This window comes from Lytechinus pictus, chromosome 7 (genome assembly GCF_037042905.1).
Source record: "Lytechinus pictus isolate F3 Inbred chromosome 7, Lp3.0, whole genome shotgun sequence".
NCBI classification, from domain to species: Eukaryota; Metazoa; Echinodermata; class Echinoidea; order Temnopleuroida; family Toxopneustidae; genus Lytechinus; species Lytechinus pictus.
In genome coordinates, this window is record NC_087251.1 from 11,426,557 (window position 1) to 11,446,295 (window position 19,739).

General features: G+C 39.0%; 1 protein-coding gene across 2 annotated transcripts in view; it reads left to right on the plus strand.

Moving 5' to 3' along the window:
• Positions 1-19,739, plus strand: part of LOC129265522 (kinesin-like protein KIF16B) — a 30,977-nt gene that overhangs the window by 3,041 nt on the left and 8,197 nt on the right. The window contains exons 3-13 of one of the 2 annotated variants that reach the window (XM_064101915.1): positions 886-1,023; positions 8,252-8,411; positions 9,975-10,028; positions 12,647-13,011; positions 13,435-13,631; positions 14,084-15,178; positions 15,511-15,656; positions 16,193-16,372; positions 16,943-16,985; positions 18,294-18,341; positions 19,284-19,403. In XM_064101915.1, coding sequence (XP_063957985.1) covers positions 886-1,023; positions 8,252-8,411; positions 9,975-10,028; positions 12,647-13,011; positions 13,435-13,631; positions 14,084-15,178; positions 15,511-15,656; positions 16,193-16,372; positions 16,943-16,985; positions 18,294-18,341; positions 19,284-19,403 — 2,546 coding nt within the window. The remainder of the gene's footprint in view (positions 1-885; positions 1,024-8,251; positions 8,412-9,974; positions 10,029-12,646; positions 13,012-13,434; positions 13,632-14,083; positions 15,179-15,510; positions 15,657-16,192; positions 16,373-16,942; positions 16,986-18,293; positions 18,342-19,283; positions 19,404-19,739) is intronic. The other variant, XM_064101916.1, reaches the window with a different exon arrangement.

Below are 19,739 nucleotides of genomic sequence, written 5' to 3' on the forward strand. Positions count from 1 at the left end.
GGTGACATTGATATTGGTGCAAAACATAAGGAATTTCACTCCTTCAACATTGTAATGTTGAGAGAAATTTTGCAAATCTGCCAGACAGCTCACTTCTTCAACAAGCTTTATTGTATGTCGCTGCAGATGAGGAGTCTCAATCAATATTTGGGCTTTTATTTTTGTCTTCTTTGAGGTCAGCATTCTGACCTATGTGTAATTAATACTTGTAGTGATCAGTATTGTGATGGATACAACTTTTTAAACAAAAATTATCAAACCCTATCAACTTGTTTTCAGCCAGAGGAAATGGGAATTTTTAATGAAAAGTTTTGTCAGTGATATTTATCGACAGTATTGCTGTTGGTTAATCAGATGCAATGATTTCAGTTGTTTCTAACAAAGGTCAATGAAGATGACTATCTTCCTAAATCGGCAATTATTCATGGAGTCTTTCTGAAAATGGAATGATTTCAGCATCCGAATTTTAATATCTGTGTGATTCTTTCATTGATTATGATTACTTTCATTAGATTATGTTTAGTTGAGGAAGGCCTCCATAATCAACTCTTATTCCTATCCAAGAAATATAAAGTTTAATTACTTGGATTTATCATGTACTTCCCATTTAAATATTTGGTGCAGATCATATAATATATTGAGCAGCTTTTACAGCCACATGCACACTCCCTACCCCCCTCCCCCTTATCATTGCTGCATATCATTTTTCTCTCTTCATTTACGATTCCTCTTATTTCTTTTCTAATGATCTTATTTCCTGCTGTTCCTCATGTTGCCATCCCTCTTTTTGTTTCCCATCCCTTCTTTTGACAATAATGTACATTAAGCATCATACTCTCGACTGTATCACTAATCAAAAGATGTTTTCCATGCTTTCCTCTTCAGTGCTAATAGGCCATGACATCCACGATGAGCATTGTCGTATTGTGTGTACCAATGGTAAGGTGGTATTACACTCAATCCAAGGGGCAGACTGTGCAGTCAATGGCAAGGCTATCACGGAACCAACCAAGCTTACACAAGGTTAGTGAGGCAGAAGATTCCGTGTTTACATTTCAGAGTTGCATGGGGAGTGAAATGTATTTTAAAGGGTTTCAATGACTTTGTGGAAACTTAAATGATAATTGTGACACAATGTTACTTATAAAATGTTATATTCATGTTTCATCTTTATCCCTGAGGCAGGGGGAGGCCCCGGAAAATTTGTATGATAAATTGTGATTGGCAACAATGCATTGACTCATTAATTTTTATTGCTTATCATTTCTGATGTCATAATGTAGACACTTCAATATGATTTTATTTAGATAGATTTACAAAGAACCGGTAGTATGAAGGATTTGAACTGAGTGATATAATAATCAACTTATCTATGACTTAATGGTGCTTTCATGAAATGGTTTTATGGTACCCTTTTACAACCCTGCTGTCTATAATAAAGGAAAATCACCTGGAAATTTCAATCTTTTGCACATCTTCTTCATCATTTAAAGCACATGATTCTTTAATATGAACAAAAAGGTTAAATATTTTTATTGGTAAAAGAAGATTATAAAAAGATTAGTTTCATTTAAAGGTATATGTAACATTAGATGAAAACTGTAAGCAGGTTGCTGCCTTTGTAGTATTTAATTTTAATGCAACTGAAGAAATCTTTCTTTTTTATGAGAAGAATAGCATACAGCAAGTAACAGGGAAGAAATGTTTTCAATGAAAACAGGGGATGTGACACAAGAAGAGGCAAAAGAATATTGATGCATATACAAACTAATCACTTTTGAAATAATATCTGATTTCAAATCATTTTGCTAAAGATCCCTTATAAATTGGAATTAATTGAATTGATGTTTGTAGTCCAATCAGGAGAAATTTGTTTATATGTAATGGAGCTGCATTGTTTTTGTATCTATGAGTGTTTATATTGATATTTTTTGTAATCATGCCAGCTGATCACAAAGGTCGATACTCTTAAGTAGACATTGAATATAATGAATACTTAATCTTGAATATTTACATCAATAACTGGGATATACTCATTTGATTTGCTAGTTCATTACGATTAACTTGCACGCCGAATAAAAGTACACAATTTTTCCTGCGCGCGCGCAGCATCTCCCTACGCACGCACTATCCCAAGATCATCACGCAAAAAGGCGTCCATTTCCTCTTTTACTTTCGCCTGCCGCCGTGAGCAGACGTTAGCTAAGTACACTCCCACTTTTCTATAAAAAGTGTCCGTTGTTTACATATTTATCTATGTATTTACAGCCTATTTCAATCCTTTGCCTTCGACTATAGACTGATTTCATTTATATCATAGTGCATGGAGCATTCGTGTTATTATTCACGTTTTTCTTTAAATAAACTTGTGAGTTCCGAACGTCAGTTTCGTTTTCTCACAGACGGGTTGCTTCCGCTTCCCTTACCCGTAGCTCCGTGCTCTATTCCTGCGTGCCGCAGGCATTGATACGACGCCAAATCTTTTTAATTCTTTATTATTCTTGACTTGCACCTTTGCCTCGTCTTGAATTGAATTGATTTTATATTCCTCCCCACAGCTTAGGCTATGGGACAGATAGGAGCGTCGTCCTTGTTTGTTCTCAAACTTGTTTTCAACTTGTTCCTTTGTGAGTTGGTTGATTGTCTCAATCAATATTTTGTTTTTGTTTGATTAATTGATTGATTGATTAATTAATGAATTTATTAATTGTTAATTAACCAATTGGTTAATTGTTTAATTATTAATTAATTTTAATAATTATTTTTGTATTGAAATTTTTTTTTTTTTAGACTTATTGTCTTAAAAAAAATTTTCTCTTAAATTTTTTTGGGAAGCCCCCCTGTTTTCTATTAGCGTCCTTTAAAAAAGTTTTCGGCTTTCCAGTTTAAGGGAAGTAAGTTTTTACTTCTTCCTTTCAGATCAGCTCCTTTACTTATTTCTTTTGACCCTTGTCAAAAAAAAAAAAAAAAAAAAAAAAAAAAAAAAAAAAAAAAATTGTTTTTTTTTTTTCTTAGCTGATCCTGCTCTTCGTCCTTGGACTTAGACGTTTCTGTTTTTAATTAATTAACGTCATGTTTACGTGTAATTGATTCAAAAAAAAAAAAAAAAAAAAAAAAAAAAACTTAGTTTTTTTTTCTCACTTCAGCTTCTTAACTTTGTTTGATCTCATGTTTAAGAAGTCGATCCTGTTCTTCCGAAGTTATTAATTTTATTATTAATATTTCTGATAAGGATCTTGCTTTGTCACCTTTCTTGTCCACCCACCCCTCCGCCCCCTCTCTGTCTTCGACCCTCCTTTTGTTCTTTCAGCTAAGAACTTACCAGGTAGATGAGCTCTTTTGACTCATCTCCTGATGACTCCAAACCTGCCGCTGGGAGAGAACCAGACATGGTATTATTGTTCCCGTGATCAGCGGCGGTGAGTATGAGGGCAAGAGAGTGAGACCCTTTGCGATGGGCTCTATAAAGGGTGGAACCGTGGAGTTGCGTCCACGTGCCTTGGAAAAAGGAGGGTGGAACCGTGGAGTTGCGTCCACGTGCCCAAGAGGGTGGAACCGTGGAACCGCGCCCACGTACCCGAGCGTTTTAGGGTGGAACCGTGGCGCAGCGGCCACGTGCCTGAAAGGTGATAGCCAAGGCTCCCTCGATGGGACCTGAACCTATTTTGGGGAGTGTGGTACTAGTATAGAAAACTTCACTCCTCCAGGGCTGCTTTACCCACCGGCTATCGGGTCCATCAAGTCCGGGTTAAGAGCATGGGACTCTTTTCCCGGCACAGACTAGGCTCGATGTTTTGTCAGCCTCCTTCAGGGAGCATTAGCAAAGGGCTACCAGCCCCTAGTCGCTAGAGACACGTGAGCTCGACTCCGTCATTCTCACGATTATCTGATCAGGGTGGAACTGTGGAATCGCGTCCACGTGCCCTTAAAGGTGGAACCGTGGAATTAGCGTTCATGTGCCTAAACGGCTTGATCAGATTTGGGTGATTTTTCTCATGCGAGATATTACGTCCCCCCTGTCTCTTGTGCCCTATTCTGCCCCCCGGCGGGGGCCGCATAGAAGAGGAAGAAGAAGAAATTCTAGGTTGCTAACCCCGCTTCGCGGGCAGACCCTTTCTTTCTAATTCTTGTGCCGATGGTCAGGCGTCGTAACTTCATGTTACAACAGAACGCCCTCGAGCATCACAGATTTTTATCCTCATGCTCTCTGTCAGCTAAAACCGCCGTGTCAAACACCAGGCAGGTCAAGCAGACATTCGCCATCTCACACCTCGGAGAGTCACCGGCAATTTCATGATTCGCCGGCGCACGCACCTGCAAGGGAAATTCCCGCTAATACACAGGTGTTATCGACATACGGGCATCGCCCCCCATTATGTCACCAGACTCCCGATAATTGTGGGTCACGCGTCGCAACTCTCATGTTGCTTCACACGCCCACGAGCAGTGCGGGTAAATTCCCCCACGCTTCATGTCAGCTTCAGCCGCCGTGTCAAGCACCGGGCAGGCCAAGCAGACATTCGCCATTTCATACCTCGGAGAGTCACCGGCAATTTCATGATTCGCCGGCTCACGCACCTGCAAGGGAAATTCCCGCTAATACACAGGTGTTATTGACATACGGGCATCGTCCCCATTATGTCACCAGACTCCCGCTTCATGTCAGCTTTAGCCGCCGTGCTAAGCACCGTGCGGTTCAAGCAGTCACCTGCCCTCTCACGCCGGGCTTTTATTGAAACGCTGTTCACCTACACGGTGACCCCGTTTCCATGCAGGTGCTTCCAACATACGGCTTTCAAGCCAACATGTCGGCAAGCTCTCGATGACCGACGGCTGGACGTTGCATCCTTACAGGTTGCATCAACACGTCCCGAGCATTACGGGTTCTTACCCTCGTGTTCTCCGTCATTACAGACCGCCGCTACGCGACGGCTGGGCTTATCAACAGCCTCGCACCAGCCACCGGCCCTTTTCTTTGAAATTGCCGGCCCTTTTCACCCGCACGGGTGTTTTCATGATATGCACAGGTGCTGCTGACGTATGGGTCTCACCCAGCAAGTCGGCAAGCCCTCGTATGTCGCTGGTTGGTCGCTGCAGCCGCTTGACTGTTTTCTGTCGGTCTTATTGCCGGTGACGGGCATTGAGCGGATTGAGTTTCTCCCGCCAGCCCGCACTCCGGGGAGCCGTCGGCGAGTTCACCTGCATGGGTATCCCCCATTAATATGCAGGTACTCCCGAATTCGCCCTCTACGTCAAGCCTCACAGTTTGACCGGGCATCGCTTTCGGCAACGGCTCTTTCAGCGGTAACTCTCTCCATTCTACCCCCTAGGCGGGCCTGTAGATTGGAGGTAAGATTTTCTAACATACCGCATGCCTTCCTTCTCTCATGAGAATGTTTGGCTATCCGATAGACTGCCCTCTATGTGGGTCAAGCTTGCGGGCGTCTCCGCCGCTTCCTCGTGTGGAGTGGGCTACGGTCGATGCATTTACCGTGCCCGTGTGTCGAGTTGTCTTTTTTTTAGAAGCTTTTTCAATCGGCACACTTGAGTCGCCTCGCAGGCTGCTTTCATCCTCCTTCCATGCTATGTATGTGACCGAGGATGATGTAATCGTGGTGGATATACATTTATGTATAAAATGTAAACGTGTGTGTATGCATACTTATGCCTGTCTAACCACGATCACCACGACCCGCTTTCTCTCGGGCCGACTGTGGATGAGTCCCTCCATGAAAGTGATTTACTTCACTGGAGTTCTTCTTTTTAGAAGCATAGATTCTCATCCCCCGCTGCTTAGGGCGTCATTTTTGCCGCCCCCCGCAGTTTCTCGGAACTCCTTATCTTACCGATATCGGACTGTTCCATGCTGTTGCAACCGGCGCCGGCGGTGCTTGCCCTTGCGATCACCAGAGAAACCAGGCCTTGTGGCTGTTTTCGTAAACAACTGGTTCTCATCGCAGACTGAGGGAAATATTGGTGATTATTTTCCTCAAGTCGCCTTTCTCCTCCGCTTGTTTCGTCAAGCGAGGACTTAGACACTCTTAGCCAGTTTCCGTCCCTAACCTTGATAGGACAGGGCCGTTGTTACCTCACTCGATCCCGTCGGGAACGTAACTGTTGAGGTATCATGTCTGGCGTTGTCTGTTGGTTCAGAACATCTTGACCGACATCTCTTGATCATCGTTTACACGTAAGATCATGACAGAGACATTGTTCGCCAGCTCATCTCTGGCGTACGCTTGCTGCGACTAGGGATTACTCCGCTCAGCGGACATCCATCGTAGCCTAGTCTTACGGACCCTCTCGGCGATGGTGGCTTCAGCCAAACCACCGCCCACCTCTCCCGCCGCGGGCACTGCACCCTCGGGCGGGTGTTTTATTTAGTACGGGACAAAAGGGATCCGCTGTCTATCACACTTATTATGTCGTGATGCGTGCCGCGTTTTTCTCCGACACGCCCGTTTGAGCTGCTTTGACCAGACTGTTCTATTCTACATAGACAGCAGGTCCGTGGCATTTTCTTATTAACAGAATGGCACTCAGTCGCCTTTCTCGACACATTGACTGCCTTACGAGTGGTTTACTTCAACCTTACTCTCTGTCGTTCCATGTCCTTTTCGGACCGCTGGAAACGTCCTGCCACAGCTCTCTATCAGAATTCTGCAGATGTTCTGCCCTCACGCATTTGAGACAGATATCGAATTCTGGGCGCCTTCTCCCACGCGGGGGCTTCTGAGTTATCTCGCATTCCTTACGTTTGCATGGTTGCGGCTTGGCTTAAATTATTAAGCCGGTGACTTGACCGTGGCTTTTATTAGCCCCGCTGTCGCCTTCTCAGATTGATTGATGGATCACTTACTGAACCGTACAAGTTTCAGTCTTCCGATCACGATTCTTGTCGAAATTTTCAACAAAATCGGATCGTTTTTTGATCATCGGCAATTATCATCCCTCCGGTTACGGATGATTAATACCTTCAATCCGAATCTTACAACCTCTTAAGTTTTTCTCAAACGTTGAGCTTGTATGGCTTAGTCCGTCATGGCACATGTCGGTCGTTCTTGACGCTTGACTAACTCCCTCTTGGGTCGGTTTTCAGGGTATCTTTTGTCTGTCTATCAGTCGAGATCCCTCCTGTATCTGTTTATATATAACCATTTACAGTACAAAGCTTTGCATACTTATGCATTGCTCCCGGACCGTTGCCAGGATAGGCTTAGATTAGGTGTTACTTCTAACCCTCGTCTTTGTTTGCCATTCTTCAGACAATTCCCAACTCTGTGCAGTTGGTTGTTTTGTCGCGCGAGCCGTTTGCGGCAGCTTCTCGAGACATCTTCTCACGCTGGATTGTTGAAACGATCAAGTCAGTTGGTGATGATGTTCTCCTTCTGACACTAGGCCGAGGGCCCATGATATTATAGTATTATTCTTCTTGGGCTCTTTCTATGGAATCGTCGTATACGACATCTTGAGGACCGCCTTTTTGGCGCTCTTCTAATTCCTTGTCCTTAAGGACCTTTCTTCACATGAGGCCTTATTTACCTCCTCTGTCCTTAAGGCAGCGGCCTTTCGTGTCTTCATCTCCCTATTTTTGTACGCACTTTCTTAGTCTAGACATGCCTCCCTTCACGTTGAATCCGTGTTGGTCTAGCAAATCAAATGAGTATATCCCAGTTATTGATGTAAATTATGAAAATACTTACCATGATTTTCTTATTTACGAGATAACTGGATATACTCATTTGAACCCTCCCACCGACCCCTCGCCTTGCGTGGCAACATGTCTTGCGTTCAGGCTCATGAGAGGAAATGGACGCCTTTTTGCGTGATGATCTTGGGATAGTGCGTGCGTAGGGAGATGCTGCGCGCGCGCAGGAAAAATTGTGTACTTTTATTCGGCGTGCAAGTTAATCGTAATGAACTAGCAAATCAAATGAGTATATCCAGTTATCTCGTAAATAAGAAAATCATGGTAAGTATTTTCATACTTGATGAAATACATGTAGAGATCTTCAGTAATGTATTCAGTAATGTGTGTAATAGGAATATACTCTCAATTAGATATGCTGAGCTGACGGTTTGATTGATATATCACTGCTGGCTAGGTATTTAATCACAGTAGATAGTAAGGTACCATGAACTGTAGTTTCTCGAGAACTTGTATTTTGACGTCAGCCCTTTGGAGTCTCATAGTCAATCAGAGGCAACACAAGATGAAAACATTTAGATTTTTTTTTCTTTTTTTCTTCAGGTTGTTTTCTGTCTATCGGTCAGAGCAATCTCTTCCGCTTTAAGCACCCTGCTGAAGCTAGGAGATTAAGAAAAGAACTGAAATCCAAATCCATGAACGATCTCTCTCTCTACCGATCCATGGACAATCTTCTTGCACCGTTGTCCTTTTCTCCGTTTGGGTAAGCACTAAATTAACAAACTAAGAAAACATGCACAATTTGTGACACTTTATGTGCAAGGAGAATAAGATCTCACTGATACAGGCAGTATTACAGCCCCCTCCCCTTCCCCCCCTGATTCTCAAGCAGTTTTGGGGTGGGATGGTTGGAAGAGAAGGAAAATTAAGGAAGAAAGAAGAAACAGTATCAGAAGTGAGGTCTGGATTATAACACTGCAGTATACAACTCCTGATATTCCATTAAGAAAGAAAAATATATTTCAGCCCCTCCCAAAAAAAAAAAATTAATAAAAAAAAGTAAATAAATAAATAAAGTAAAATATAAAAAAAAGAATGAAATAAAAACCACACAAATACAAATGAAATTCCCTGGTTCTGCCTCTTTATTGATACTGTTCTGTTATTATCGATCTGTGAAATATAGAAAGTACTTCAAATACGTGGGATTTTTTTCTACAATCATGTGACATTGATGCTTCATTAACCTGTAAACTGCCTAAGCTTTCCCTCAAAAATGCACCCCAAAGAGCTAAAAAAAATTAAATAAATAAATAGGAAATAAAAGCTTTAAATTTGAATTGCTTAAAGATGCAAGTGATATTGAATAAGATAATACCTTTGCATTCAAAATTGATATATTTCAATAATCTTCTCTATTAATACTAAATAGGTTCATTATTGCGGAATGAAATAATCGCTAGAGGGTATTCATTTGTCTCGCAATCTACTATGGTCAACACTTGATAAAGAGTTGCAGCGGCACTCGAAAGCTCGTGAACTTGTAAGCTAGTGAACACTTTTTGAGAGAGTGATCACGAATTTCCTTTTGCGAGAGTGATCACGAATTTCCTTGTTGACCATAGTAGATTGCAAGACGAATGTATACCCTCTAGCGATTATCTTCTCTATTCATTCTACATCTATGTATTATGATGTTGATATTTGTACTGTTTTGTACTATGGGTTCCATGTGTTCCATGCTTTTCTATTATTTCTAAAATCTTTATTAGGTATTAAGATTTTATGTTCAGAAGTCAATATTTCATGTATTTGTCTGTCACTATTTCCGATCTATATTGGGGTTGTTATTTTTTTTTGTATCTCACATTATGCATAGATGTACCTTCACTTATAAAACAAGGAATAGTCATGAAAGCAGCAATTTTTTGTCTTCTTCGTGCCGTTTGTTCCATGTTTGTGAAAATAAAATTGAATGGGCACACTTTAAAAATATACTGAATTTGTAATGTTTTTACTGTGAATTTGTATATTTTCTTTTTTGATTGCCCATAATACATGTAATTCTTTGTCTTCTGCTGCCCTCCTTTGTCTCTCTGTCTCTTTCTCTATGTGTCTCCTATTTTCTAAGTCTCTTTCTCTGACCCTATTTTAAAGTACCCCTTTTTAATACCTTTGTTTAATTTCAAGAACTCTATTGGTTTTTTTTATTTAATTTTGTTTCATAATCATATCCCAATATTTCGATATATATATTTTTTTTCAACTCTAGTTTCTATCCCTTTTCTTATATCAGTATTTTCCCTAACAACTCTTTAATTTTCAGCCTTGAAATTAGACAAAAGAACCAAGAGGAATGGAATAGATTAAACTTAAAGAGGTTAGAGTACCCCCTCTTTGTTTCACCATCTGACGAACCACCCCACCCTTTCTTTATTATTTTCCATTTGCACGGTCATTAGGAATGATAGAAGTGCCAAAATTTTAGTTTGGCCATTCACATGTGTATTCAGTCTTTTTGTGCTGCTCTTTATTTGACTCACTGAGATTTCAGGAATTTTTTATGAATCTCATTTTGTGGAGGTAGTGATTTTTAACAATTTCAATTCAATTTCAATTTATTTACCATCTTTAAAAATAATCATATCCATAAAAATCTGACATGAAATACAATTACGTATTATTTTAATATAGAGGGATACCCTTAATAAGCACAGTGCTTGTAAGCAGGGTCCCAACGATATGTTTTCATTTTGAAGCATTTCTAAAGATGAGCCTCTAAAATATCAATACGTATGTGAAATGCCATTTTGCTCTGATTTGCTTTTTTTTTCATTTGCAGCTGATGTACTTTAAAGTGATTTTGTTTATGTTCCTTTGGTTACATAACATTTTGCCCCAGTGACAATTGCTCTGCTTTAAATTCCACACACCAATTGAATGACTAAGTACTGATTTAGTACTGCCCTTCTCCAAACCTAAATAAAGCCCTATTGCAACCCTAACCTAACATCTCAGAAAAAATAAAGCCTAGAGCAATTATCATAGGAGCAAATGTTGTGTCACCATTCTCTTAAGCTATGTATTTATGCTTTTATCTGCTGTTTGCTTTGCTGATTGTTTCCAAAGCTTTATATATCATACATTTTTATGGGAGGAAATACATGTTTACCTTAAAAAAAAATCCATAATTTCAGGAGGAGTCGTTTAAGTAATTAAAAAGAAAAGAGCAATCAAGCTGTAAATGAGTTGTCCTTTAATTTGTTGGATATTCTTGATCTGCAGTCATATTTTGTTTTAAGTATTGCATGCACATTTATGAATAATATTTGTTGTACATATGAAATCATCAAGTCATTGCATGTATCCTTGTATTGTTATATTGAGTTATGATTCACCCAAGTATTTTTTTTTATGTTTTTCCATTGTACGGTGTCTTGTTTTGCAGTGGTATTTTGTTGATGTTTACAAGTATATAATGGATGGGGATGGTTCTGTGTTTCACAGAAAGGTCTTACAGTTAAAAGTTAAATTTACAGAGGGCGATTATTGGTTCATGATTTTTTTTCATATAATTGTTGGAAAAAGAAAGGACACTCATGCGGTTTAAATTTAGTCACTTTTTTTGCTGTCAAAATGAGTAGTTCCTTTTAATAATAGTTTGAAAATTTAAATCTGCAGTCCTATTTATTTTCAGCATGGTATGCATATCTGGGAATACCTTGCATTATGTATGTGTTATATGTTGTCCATCTGGAACCAGCAATCCTTGCTTTCTTTGTCTTGTTCACATTTTTATTATCATTGATATCTGTATGTACGATGTTTAGAAGTATATATTGGAGGGGAAGAGAGGGCTATTGTGTTAAGTTATTTGATTTTACTTAAAATGAAACTCTCAGAGAATAATTGAATGTCTCTCATCTTGCAATTTTTTAAAAGAATTAGTATTCTTTTGAATAGAGAATGAATAAGAAAGGAGAAGTTTTTCTGTGTTAAGTGATTTAATTTTGGTAAAGGTCCTACAATTGAAAAATGAATTTGCAGTGAGCCTACATTGCTGTGTTCTGTTCATGGAGCTCTTAACCCTTTCCACGCGTACTTCGCACCAATGCACACTCGGTGCCGTGCGAACTTCGCATTTCACACTCAACAAACAATGCATTGTTTCCCTTCCTGAAAATAATTCAGTACAGATGGGTTCATGGTCCAGCGCACAAAGAGTTGATGTGTTTTGAGGAATGTGTATTACTGTAAATAAAAATAAATAATGGAGCAGAGGGGTTCTGTGTTAAGTTATGTAATTTTATCAAAGATCTTATAAATGAAAGTTCAGTTCAATTTATTCATTTCCATGTGAAATTGAAATTTGCATTGAGTATTTTGATAAATCTTACTTGGTAAAAATAAAATTAGAGGTCTCTGACATTTGTTTTTCAGTATTTTGTTGCTCTTTATCTAAACTAACCTACATCATATACATATATACTAACACTATGCATGGTACGGTAAATACAGTTGGGCTTGAACATTATATATCTTGAGGAAGAATTATGTTGCAACCCTTGCTCAATTGACCATATCTGTTCATGCACAAATGGACACAATTCCTAAAACTGATTAAATTAAAGGCCATTGACTTGTCTTGTATTTTGATGTTGTACATGTATGTGCAAACATACATCCTAACTGCAAGGGTTGAATAATTCTGCATGCAACTGAATGTCTTGTACATCATTGAGATTTGTAATAGTTTTCCTCACTGAATACAAGTTTTCAGTGTGAATTGTGTGAATCCACATGAAAGATTCAAACATTTATGCCTGATATGCATCTATATATTACTGTTTCCTGTTAATATTTTATTCCAAGGATCTGAAGCTCCTTAACAGCTTACACCAGCAATATTCTGAATGTTTCAAGTATTTTTTATTAACACCTGCTGTGATACTCTCCTTCAAGATTTCTCTGATCATTTTAATATGTTCCTTATCATAGGTCAGAGATCCAGGAGCTTGAAGAGAAGCACAAGCAGCAGGAGGCAGCCCGGATCCAGGAGCAAGAAGCCCAGGAGCGGAGCCTGGCCGAACGTATGTCGACACTGGACCGGCTCCGGGAGGAAGGGGAGACGGCCCAGCAGGAGACGGCCGAGGCAGAGCGGAGGCTGGAGCATGAGAGGCGGAGACTGAAGCGACAGAGCATTGACATCATGCAGCAGTTGGAGGAGTTCCAAAAGGAGAAGACCCGACATCAGAGGGATATTGAGGAGCGGCTCAAGGAGCTGGAGAGTGAGAGAAACTCCTTAGATCAGATTAAGAGGATGGTGGATACGCAGATGGAGAAGAATAGACAAGAAATGGAAGGTAAGAATTATTCAACCATTTGATTAAAGTTTAAATTCAGACAATTTTTTTTGCTGTTGCTTGCTCAAGTGGTTGAGCAAATTTCTTGAGCTTGGCGTTAACTTTTAGATTGTATCATGTATATATGCCTACCCATAAGTACCTATTCAAGATCCTATAGACTTAAATGATTTCCCTTGTCTCTATGATACACATTCTGAACAAAGGCTGTACATAATTAAGGTTTATATCCAAGATTTATGTTGCCTATGAACAGATAAATATATTTTTTTATAGTGAATGTTTGAGTTATCCATATTTTAGTACTGGCTCCCGGTTGGACCCAATAGCTACTAATTCAAACCATGGTGTGAGCTACATGTATTCATCACGACTTCAGAATATCACTTAATATATTTCACTTGCCTTTTCACTGCTTTATAGAGGACCTAAATGCAGAAAAGGCTCAATTGTCTGCACTTGAACACAAAAGGGCGGGAGAGGTATCTAAGGCTATAGAAGAATTGGCCAAAGAGAAGCAAGAGCTAGAGCGTCAGCTAGAGGAACATGAGAGGAAACATAAAGAAGATCTGAGATTGGTGGATCAGAAGGAGGCTAAGATGAAACAGGCAATGAAGAAGGTCGGTTTCTTTTGCTCACAAATTCCACTTTTCAATTTGCATGTGTAAACTCCTTGCTAAAAATAAACACAATTAGTAGGCCAAAATTAATTCTGTGGTTTGTTTTCTTTTAGTATAATTTGAAAAAGGTGATATTAAGCTTTAAAATCTTAAAAATAGTAGATTGCTTGTCAAAGTAGATAAATCAAATACTAGGAGTGAGCACTTTTAAGATAATAGATATACTCAGAATAATATTCTTAATTGAATAGGTTTAATATATTTCCATCTTGGTGTTTGAATTTAGTTTAGAGTTTAACAAATAAACCAATTACATTTTGAAGTGTAGTTTGAGTGTGTAAAACAATAACAAGAATCATGTGCATTGATCATAATGTTGTGTTTCAAATCATAAATTTATTATCAGATAAGAAATTAAAGTGAGGTTTTATTCTTTGTTTTCTCTTCCTTAGCTACAAGATGAGGTTAACATGAAGAAGGAGAAGCTACAGCAAGAAAGGGACGAAGAGCGCCATTTTCTCCTGGTGGAGAAAGAGAAGCTGGAGGCACTCCGAGCCAAGCAGGAGATTGCTCAGAAGATCTCTTCCCAGATGGAAGATTCAGTCAAACAAAGATTAGCCAGGGAAAGCAGTGAGATTGCCAAAGCTAGGGACCAGTTTGAAAAGTTGAAACAGACGCAGCTGGATGCCATCGAAGAAGAGGAGAAAAACATTCAGTCCAAGGCAGAGTTCTTGATAGGACAGATCTGGGAGAAGAGATCGCGATTAGAAAGTGAAAAGATAGAGTTGGATGACAGGGAGAGAGAAGGGCAACAAAGGCTGGATAATGATTTGTTTACAAGTGTGGAAGAGAAGGATCTGCTGGAGAGAACTTTGAAAGAGGTCAGCAAGAGAAGGAGAGCTGTTCTTGAGGAAAGAGACTCTTTGGACGATGAGGAAAAGAAAGTGGAGAAGGTGATTGAGGCAGAGTTTGTGGTCCTCGAGCAACAGAAGCAAAAAGATGAGAAGCTATTAGAGGAGGAGTGGAAGAGCCTTCTCCAGATTGAGGCGGCAAACTTGGAGTTCATTGAACAGGAAGTGGTGGATAGGACAATGGGCTGGGAAAAGCAGAAGACAAAGCTGACTAATATGGAGAAACAGCTCAAGAACTACCACCAGCAACAGAATGACTTGAGCAACCAGCAGCAGGCAGCTGTTGGGAAGCTTGAAACGGAGAGGACAACCATCAAGAATGAGTTCCATCAGTTGGAGCATGGTCTCCAGAAAGAGATCGGCCATCTGGAGCAGAAGATCATCGAGATTGACTCCCAGGATGCAGGAGGGGCTGCCATCAAGGACCAGAAGGTCAAGGTGGACAGCATGGAACACAAACAGGCAGAGATCCTGGAGAACTACCAAGAGAAACTCAAGTCCAGTGAAGCAGAACTAGCCAGGGTCTTAGAGGAGATCACTAAGGAGAGATCGAAGTTGGATGAACTCAACCAGACTGGTAGCTTCATGGAAGGACAATTCAGAGTAGAGCAGAAGAAACTCAACTCTAAACTAGAGGTATGTCATAGAGATTAAGTACCAAGTCATAAGGCGTCATTGAATGTTATGGGTAAACCTGTCTTGCTCCCAACTGAGCAAGGTTTCAAATCATCTGACTGTAAAAAGCCAGCTATTCCATAATCCATCATATCTGGGCATAGTACTCGTAATTCTTAATTATACCATTGCTTTTTTTTTCCTTGAGTCTATGACCAAGTTTGATCAATTATCGCTTATTGTGATATGTGAACACCCATACATGTATGTTGGCGATAATGATGAAGATGATAAGAGTTTCATTGCTTGATTAATACAACTTTAATTTTTATTTATCATCTGCACATTTACAGAGTGTTCAAATCCTTGAGGAACAGATGCAGCAGGCCGAGCAAGAACTGGTAAAGAGAAGAGAAAACTTTGAAGAGGAGCGAAAGAGAGAGCTTGAAAGAATAGAGGAGGAGAAAAGTAAACTCAGTGATCTTGAGAATCAGGAAAGGTAATATTCATTCTTCATATTTCAAAGTTAAGAATGGAGAATAATTTTTTTGATAAAGTTAGAAACTTTGAGACTGAGCATGCTTGTAAGTTGAGCCCTATACCTGAGATAACTTGGGCTATAATCTTTAAAAAATGTGGGTTATAATAAAAAGTAAATTGTGTTCAACGGGTTAAGATTTGTTTTGAAATTCATTCGAGCCACAGTCATATATTATTGTTACAACATCGAAGTAAGGAAGCTCTCAAGTGTCATCGACTTGACAAGGTGGTGATATTTTTATCTTGCCAGGTTGACTTATAAACAGTTGTAAGATGGCAAGATGCATAATAGATGTATCTTGCCGTGTCAACATAAAAAGAGTATTAAGTCGACTTTAATAGCAAGATCACATATATCAACTTGTTGACATAATATCACTTTAAAGTTGACATGACAAGATAAAATATCTCACCATTTTGTCAAGTTGATGGAACTCTAAAGCTTCTTTGTCTAAGGAACTTGTGCATGACCTATTTTCTTTCAATGATTGACAGAATAAACCGACTGGTGGAGGAGGAGGTAAAGAAGAGACTCCTAGAAGAACAGATGGAACGTGAGAATGCCATCCTAGTGGAAAAGGAGAGGGAAAAACTTGAAAGAGAACAACAGCTGACAGCCATGAGGGTGGCTCATGAGAGAGAGATGAGTGAAATGAGACATCAACTAGCTATGAGGTAGGTCAAAAGAGAGGGGGAGGGTTCGTGGGAGTGATGGAGGGAGGAAAGAAAAAGAAGAGGAAAATAGAAAGAAAGGAGAGTCCAGAAAGGGAACAGCTGACAGCCATGAGGGTGGCTCGTGAGAGGATTGAAATGAGACATCAACTAGCTATGAGATAGGTCAATAGAGAGAGGGGTTTGTGGGAGTGATGGAGGGAGGAAAGGAAAGGAAAAAGAAGAGGAAAATAAGAAGGAAGAGAGAAACTAGAAAGTGAACAACAGATGACAGCTTTTACAGTGACCCATGAGAGAGTGATAAAAGAGATAGATGAAATATAATGAGAGGGAAGGGGAAAGAGGAGTGATAAAAATAGAAAGAGAGATGGAACAATCAAAATTCTTTCTAAGAATATAAGAAGGGGGAGGAGGGGAAAGAGAGAAAGAGAGAAAAAAAAAACGGTTTTGTATATGCAAATCAGGGATGCCACTTTTCAGACAAAACTAGGAATTCAATCTCTTTTAACCTTTTTCTTCCTGAATAAAATGTCCTAATGATATGAATAATTTTCTTTTCTTATAATTATTTAGGAGTCATTCCCTTGCTGATTTGAGGACATCTATCCTATCATTGGTAAGTTACATACTCATTCAGTCCCATCACATTTTTTTTGACTTGGTAAAAAGATATATATATAAACATACATGTATATTAATCTCCAAAGTTTAACCCTCCCTAAAGCTTTGATATAGTTAGAGAATGTCTCAAAGAGACAGATAAGGTCTCAGAATATTGAATGGAGAAATATGTTAAATGATGTATTTCGATAAATCTCTTCTTAACCCTTAGCATGCCACAGATACATTTTTGTGAAATCGGATTCACTGGAATGCTGTCGTTTGGGCCAAATTTTCCTTCAAATACTTCATTAAAAGAACATTTTCTATTGAATAGATTTTATGCATACAAGTCTCTCTGGAAAGACAACAGAGGTTAAATTAACCCAAGTATTACAAGGGTTATTCTCAGAATTTAATTATACAGAATAAATGTAATATGAGTATTTTAACTGACAACATAGGTATATATACATAATAAACATAGTGTGATAAAGTATTTATATATATATGCATACATCCTACATGTACGTAAGGGCGAAGTCTATGAATGGGTTTATAATACACATTTAGATGTTAAATCGAAGGTAGAGGGCGTTAAGGCGCATTACGAACATTGAAAGAAGACAAAAAAATTTGCCTTAAACACAGATGTAGAGAAATATATATATCTATATATATATCATTAAACATGTTAAATACATGTACAATCATCAGCGTAGAATCTGGTGGATATGTCATTAATGAAACATAATAATAAAGTTGGGCCAATAATTTCCCTTGAGCTTTTGATGCTTTACTCATCGCTTAGTTGATCAACCTTGTTTCTTTCAACCCATCTGCCACTATCAACCAAAGTGGATGTTTGAAACATTGAAGACGTTGCTTTATAGCATTTCCGTTGATGACTTGGTCTGTGTCTTCTTGAGCTTTGTCTGGCCATTGTTACCACAAGTCACCATCAACCAACTCTTCAAACTCACTACTAGCGATGGGATTAACTTGGTTATCTGACTGAAAGCTCACAGTAAATGCATGCTACATGTTTACTGCATTGTCACGCAATATGAAATCCAATTTGTTTTGTACTTCATATTCATCACAGATGCCTTCAAATTCATATCTATTCCTTGTGTTGTATGCCTTGAGGTCAGCTCCTTCTCGAGGTAGGAAATTGCATTCTTGGCCTCGAAGCCTGATGTCTCGTCCTCATGTGTGGACAGCCATATCTCATTCATGGCTGAGCCAGCCTAGGATAAAACAATGCTTATCCTGTTACCTGTATGGACTCCTTTATGAATATTATTTGTTTGTCTATATATAGAATGCCAACGCTGACAGCTCTCCAGAGGAAAATCATAATAGAATATCGGTAAGTGATTTCACCTTTTTAGGACACATATAAATTTTGCATTTTTTGTCCTAAATGCTAGCAATAGACCATGTACATTCACATCATGATGTCTTACATGTAGCAATACATTCTGTCATTAGATGAGTCTTTTCTCTCTAATGTAAGATATATCATGTGCCATTATATGCTTATTGTTGTGATTTTTCAGCATTTTTAGGGAATTTTAGGCTCGCCAGAACAAAGTTTGGCAGAGACCTAGTAATCACTTTTCCTGTTGGTCTGTTAGTCCGTTGGTCTGTTAGTCTATTTGGTCTGTTAGTCTGTCTCAAAATGTTAAAGTTTTTGTTCAACTTGCTCTCTTTTCTTTATTTGTGCATCAATTATGTTTATACTTAGTACGATTGATCCTTTAGGTAATACCGCATGTGTGTTCATGAGGATGGTGGGGTCAAAGGTCATATAGGAGTCAAATAGTCAAACTATATGAGGTCATGTCCATCCTTTTCAAGTTAATGTTCAACTTGCTCTCATTTCTTTATATCTGCATCAATTGAGTTTATACTTGGTAAAAATAATCATTGGGTAATACCACACATGTGTTCTTGAGGATGATACGGTCAAAGGTCATCTAGGGGTCATGAGATCATTTTGCATATTTTATGGATCGCAAAATCAGGCGAGAAACATGGTTTGTGAACCAAGTTTGTATTTCATTTGGTTTTCAATATAATGTAAAAATCTTGCTCAATATATTTCAGATTTTACAATTCTCACCATTCATTTTCACACACAATCAACCAGAAAATCTAATAATTAATTTAAAATTCAGTTGTATTTGATCTTATATGCACACTTTCCGCACACAGTGTGTGCACATTCTCCGCTCTCCGGGATTATGTGTAGCTTATTTAGAAAGGGAGTATGCCAATTTCTCTATCCCACTAATCTTCCCCTCTTCAGAATCTAACATTCATTGAGACGCCTCACACCGCAGCCCTTGACAACCCCATTCAGATCACACTTCCGAGGTTTATGCAAAGAGGACATGGATGGGATTCATACTTTGTCTTTGAAATACATGTGAGTATTCTTGGGATGAATAGAGGTGCATGGAGAGGGATGTAGGGCTTGTTACAACCGATAATGTCACAGCAACGCATAATGTCTCAGATTGCGACATTATGCCAAGAGCGTCCAATGCATAATGTCGCAGTCAACGCATAATGTCGTAACTTTTCTAACGCATAACATCATGATCACATGTCGCAACGCATAATGTCGCAGCAAATTTCTAACGCATTACATCACACGTCACAACGCATTATGTCACAGCGGTATTTTCTTCAGGACTCGAGTTTCAGATAAGATATAAAATGTGTTTTCACTAAGTATTTTGAGACACGAGAAAGAGAATTA